Consider the following 6,000-nt stretch of genomic DNA (forward strand, 5'->3'; position numbering starts at 1 on the left):
TTCAAAGGAGGCGGGTACCCGCCCCGCACTGGGACCCGCCTACCAGAGGCGGGAAGGGATTAGTGCCAATTAACTGCCTGTCATCTCTGGGAGGTTATTTGTGTCCTCCTTTGTGAAGACAGAACCAAAATATGTATTTAATTGGTCTGCCATTTCTTTGTTCCCCATTATAAATTCCCCTGATTCTGACTGCAAGGGACCTACGCTCGACTTCACCAATCTTTTTCTCTTCACATATCTATAAAAGCTTTTACAGTCAGTTTTTATGTTCCCTGCAAGCTTACTCTCATATTCAATTTTCCCCTTCTATAATTAATCCCTTTGTCCTCCTTTGTTGAATCCTAAACTGCTCCCAATCCTCAGGATTATTGCTTTTTCTGGCCAATTTATATGTCCTCTCCTTGGATCTTATGCTATCCCTAATTTCCCTTGTTAGCCACGGTTGAGTCACCTTTTTTGTTTTATTTTTATGCCAAACTGGGATGAACAAATTCTGTACTTCATCCATACAGTCTTTGAATGTTTGCCATTGCCTATCCACCGTCAACCCTTTGAGTGACATTCCCCAATCAATCTTACCCAACTCGCACCTCATACCATCGTAGTTTCCTTTATTTAAATTCAGGACCCTAGTCTCTGAGTCAACTACTTCACTCTCCATCTTAATGAAGAATTCTATCATATTATGATCACTCCAACCCAAGGGGCCTCGTACAACAAGATTGCTAACTAATCCTTTTTCATTACATAATACCCAGTCTAAGATGGCCTGATCTCTAGTTGGTTCCTCAACATATTGGTCCAGGAAACCATCCCGTAAACACTCCAGGAATTCCTCCTCCACAGTATTGTTACTAATTTGGTTAGCCCAATCTATATGTAGCTTAAAGTCATCCATGATAACTGCTGTGCCCTTATTGCACGCTTCTCTAATTTCCCTTTCAATGCCATCCCCAACCTCCGCATCCCCAAAAGTTGTAGTCCCGCCTCCTTCCCGACTTCTGAATGAAAATCACCCCCCAAGATATTACATGGACTGGCCCATGTCCCGATTAATAGGGAAGGAAAGTCCCAGGAATAGTGCTTCTGCTCAATCTGGTGTCCATCTGGTAAATGCATTTGTTTTCGATCAAAGCAAAATAAGTCCTTTCTTTTTTGCTTCTCAACTGCTCCGTGACTAGTTATCGGGAGAGCTGTGTTTGTCCCAAACCAGTTCCATTCACTGCAATGAGGGAACAACAATTCATACTGACTGAGAGCTGCTGGGGACCCATGGCACAGTGTGCAGCAGTAGCCAAACCAGTATTGTAGCCTTTCAAGGCCAGGTTATATACTTTCACACAATCATAATTATTGTCAAAAAAAAGATAGGCTGATAACTTTATTCTCCTCTTTCTATATTCTAATTCACAGAAGCATCGAGGTGATACAGAGCTGGAAGAAATCATGAAACGAAGACAGGAGAGGATTGATTCCAATCAATAGAATTTCACTGCAGTTTGCTTTGCGATTGGACAATAAAACAAATAAATAAAATATGTATAAACGGGGGTGGGGAGGCAATCTCTTTTACGGAATTACTAACAAACATTGATTGTTTTGTGGATTTTATTCCTGTTGTTTCTAAAGGAAATTCCTATTCAGAACCTGCATGGCTTTCAGACAGTCTTGTCGTTGGCATGAAGTATTAATATGCACACCATATACATATAGAAATAGTAGTGGATGTTTGTGGAGCATTGTTGCCAAAACCTGAAGCCAAGTGAACACAGTATAAATGTAATTTGCTAACTACTAGTAGAACAGCAAAATGGTAGTCCCGCAGCCAGCTCCTGACCCATACAGATAAGCCTAGAAACTGCTGTAGGCAATATTAATGAACAAATGCAGACTGCATTCATGTAACATTCCTTTGTCTGCTATTGTAGTGGAGACAGTAAAATAAATGGGTTGACAACTCTGCTAAAATAGAGATGGAATATCATACAAACGATTAAACATTTGTCCACTAATATCGTCAACAGTAATTTCCAATAATAATGTTATAAATATGATTAAGGACTCTTATTACTTATTGCTGAACTAATGTATAGGTTCTGCTGTTTAAGAATGACACAAAATGTACAATAGGTTAAAAATAAGCTTTCTTTTACTTACACAAATAATAATGGTCCCTTTACTCTTGAGTTGTTTTTCATTGGGCTTTTTAAACTTTCATCGATAACTTTAAGTTTTCCCATGGCCAACAGGCACCCACATATTACTGGCATAAGATCCACATCTAACAGGCATCCATACGGTACTGACACAAAGTCCACTGCCACAGGTGCCCACACAATAATGAGACAAGGTCAAAATCCAACAGACACCCATTATTGACATAAGGTCCACATCCAACAAACATCCATATAGTACTAGCAGAAGGTCCATAGCAACGTATCTAACAGGCACCCGTATAAGAATTGACAATGGATCCACAGGCAGTCGAATAGAACACACACAAGGTCATATCCAAAAGCCACCCATACAGTATGACACAAGATCCAGATTCAACAGGCACACACTTAGAATTGACACAAGGTCCACATCCAACAAGCACCCATGTAAAACTGACATGGGTTCACAGTCAACAGGCATCCATATCGAACTGACACCAGATCCATGTCCAACAGCCACCCATACAGGAGCTCCTGTCTAGCACGCTACCATACAACACTGACAGTAGACCCCTAGCAGTAAGTACCGATAGAGTACTGGTATGTGACTCACAACCAGAAGCCACATAAGAATTAACTCATGGAGAGAGGCATCAGTACTAATAAACAGATTTAGTAATAAGAGAATTAGATCCTAATATTTAGCAGTAAGAGAACTAGATATCTAAATATGTTCTTCCAAATATAATTTTAATGTGAGAATGTATATATATATATGATTATGAATTAAAATTAATTGATGGGGACTGTGTGACGAATCCATTAGAATTAGGATATAATTACATCTGTTTGCTAATGTTAGCAAATAATTCAGCGTCAATATAAAGGAAGATTCCCCACTTTGTCTCATGCCAATTTTTTTGCCTCCTTTTATGTCTGGGATCCAGGTTTAAATTAATTGCTGTTTGATGGGTTAATAAGTGAATGAGTTTGAGAAGTTGCCAATCAGTTCCCATTGGACAAGAGACAGCAGTACAAATCTGGCTGTAATTTACTGCTAATAAGTTGGTCCCAGTCAGAGGGCAATGTTGTAAGAATTGGAAGTAATACACTGCTAAGAGTGGGTTAGGGCACAATGTTTTGCAGTAGTGCAGTGGAAGCTTTGTTCCGTTTCTAACCCACAATATTTCTGCCAAGCAATGTTTGCTGCCGACAGATAACAATGGGACTATTTCTCAATCCCAGGACTCACATCGCTTATCTCGATTATAACCAAATTCCCCCAAATATATATTCTTTACCAAAATAATCTGTACTCCAGTAGTACCCAGTATTTATCTTGCTTCTTTAATAACAAGTGTTTTTTCCCCTCCTCTCCTGAAGATTTTGCTGTTACCTCAACTAAATATGAGCCTAGTCATTGAGATAGGTTTCTCTGCAATCCCACCCAAAATTTGGATGAGATCATGGCAGAAAATGATGGAGTGAGGCCTCCCACCTCCTCATTGCCCTGACCAGGATTTTCCTCCCCTCTTCCCATACGTCTTCCCCTCCTGCTGCATGTGGAAGGTGGCAGTAGGTTTCTGCAGGTGGTAGTAATAGGCCTGGGTTCCCTAACAGAGGAAGAGGGCCTTGTAGAAGCCTCCAGTTTGGCCCCGAATGACTTACCTGTGGGGACCTCAGTTTCTGCCGAGGCCTACAAGGCTGCTTCGGGACACGTCTTCCCTTTTAACTCTGTTCGCACCTCTTCAAGTGCTGTAGCTGCAATCATACTGCAACACTGCTAGCATTTCCTCCTTTCCGCTGGTGGGCATTGTCTTGGCGAGAGGAATCTTGCCGGATGCCTGCAGCGATTATTCAATGGGCCTTGAACCAGGGAAGTCGAGCCATAATGGAACTCTGCCCTGAAGAGGATAATGCTGGCCTGAGCGTGATGCAGTTACTCCACTGTGGAGAGTATCATAGCTGAGCCCAATGTTGTCCTCACCCAACATTCACACACGCACACTAGGGCGCTAAGCCCAATTATAGCATAGTAACTGCAGCTCCAGTTGAGATTGGCTAACTCATTACAAAATGGGAATTGAACCTGGGATCTTCTAGTGTCACACCAGGCTGTACATTTACCAACTGGGGCATGGACGGGAGGACCAAGGACATAGTGCCTGAAGTTCTGTGATCTTTTTGGGGCGAGAGTTACTGCAGTTGCATGGGCAGTCTGATCCTGTGTTCTGACACTAACGTGTGCAAGAACCAGAGGGGGGTCACTAGAACGGTCACCTGTGCTGTCACCCGAAGTGAAGATGGTAACATGAAGGCCAATTCTAGCTCCCTACTTATGTAGGAAAGTAAACCTGATGGTATTAGTTAGATCCTGAGAGATGGCACACCAAAGCTCTCTGTTGCCAAAGTTGTCTCAAAACAGGTCCCCCAAGGCCAGAATCCATGTTGGATGCATTGACAAGTCTGAAGTCCTCTCTGTCAGGGAAGACAGATGCAGATATCTGTGGTGCCATCACTTGCTGACAGAAAAAAGTCCTGTCCCCCTCACGTTCAGCTGTGCAATGACTCCATTAAAATTTCAGTCCTATAGTATTTATTTTGAATCTAATCGGAGAACTGGAATATAAGGGGTAATTCCATGATTATAGCCTCGATTCTCTGACCTACGCTTCTTCGGTGCAACTCCCCACTGGGAGGGTGGGGTTGCAGAATTACATCTCTATTGTGTATTGATTTGGCTAACTCTTTTCTTGCAGTTTTTATTTATGAGAAGGACCATGGTGATATCACAATGACCAGTATCCTTAGTAATTACTAATGTCGACAGATTTCACCAATATCATCACTAGCACAAGTGATTTGCCGCAGCCTGGCGTGACATCCCATAATAAATCGTGCAAATTTCTGCAGTTACTACATGCAGTGAGAGTCTGGCATAGAAAATGCCGGAGGCAATGAAAATTCTGGTTTCTATGCAATGACAAATCATTTGCCCTAATGATCACCACACACATTATTATTTATCACAGAGCCTTATAAAAATCTGAATGGAAGCTGCAAACTGTATGCAGATGATTTTGCTGCTGTCTGTCCAAAACATCAGAATGGGCTGTCTGTTGGTCACTGCAATATGGGCAATGTGTGGTAATCACTGTGGGAAATAGCTGGAAAAAGCTTGTGAACTGGGCTATAAAAATTGGATTTTCAGCAAAAAAAAAGCTGATTTTCTTGTCTCCTATATGTATGCATCCAACATTTATTACAACATCAAGACTGGCTTTGATCTAACACAGTTTAACATCAGAATTCCATTGCTTAATTTTCTGACTTTTTAGTCATAATAAAATACATCATTTGACATGCAAGCTCTGTGGAAAACATTGTTCTATGCTTTGTACAAAAACACTTTGTCAGGGAAAAGAAAGAAAAATAAAGTTAGCTTTGTGTAAAATGAACTGTGCCGTTTCCCAGTGGTAAATTATGGAGGAGTGAAAGGAATTATGCAGCAGTTAGACCAAGTTGATTTTTCAAAACTGGGAACTTTTTTTAAGTAGTGCTGATTTATAGAACATTCTAGTCTTTTTATGTAAACACATCTTTATTGTAAAATGAATAAATGAAATAAAGAAAATATCAGAAATTTGTATTTTCTTTTCTTTTAAACTAATTTGTGGTTGTGAGATAAACAAATGGACATGGTCAGTTTGGTTTTTGGGTTTATGCTGTTGTCCAACTATTATGACAAATCTCAAACTATTGCACATCTTAAAAACTGTAAGTTCAATCACAGTCTAGGTTCCTGCAAGAAACACTGTTTCTCTTTCAAACTTTGTCTTTTGGC

The 6,000-nt window shown here is 40.6% G+C and overlaps 1 protein-coding gene across 4 annotated transcripts in view; it reads left to right on the forward strand.

Moving 5' to 3' along the window:
• The window catches only part of eps8l2 (EPS8 signaling adaptor L2), a 282,983-nt gene extending 277,184 nt beyond the window's left edge, over positions 1-5,799 (forward strand). For all 4 annotated transcript variants that reach the window (XM_086007782.1, XM_086007781.1, XM_086007783.1 and 1 more), the window contains one exon: positions 1,414-5,799. In XM_086007782.1, coding sequence (XP_085863908.1) covers positions 1,414-1,485 — 72 coding nt within the window. In that variant the 3' untranslated portion in view covers positions 1,486-5,799. The remainder of the gene's footprint in view (positions 1-1,413) is intronic.
• The last annotated feature ends 201 nt before the right edge of the window (positions 5,800-6,000 follow it).

The sequence above is a fragment of the Somniosus microcephalus genome, chromosome 15, assembly GCF_052327205.1.
Source record: "Somniosus microcephalus isolate GS21.2 chromosome 15, FLI_Smic_1.0, whole genome shotgun sequence".
Classification (NCBI taxonomy): domain Eukaryota; kingdom Metazoa; phylum Chordata; class Chondrichthyes; order Squaliformes; family Somniosidae; genus Somniosus; species Somniosus microcephalus.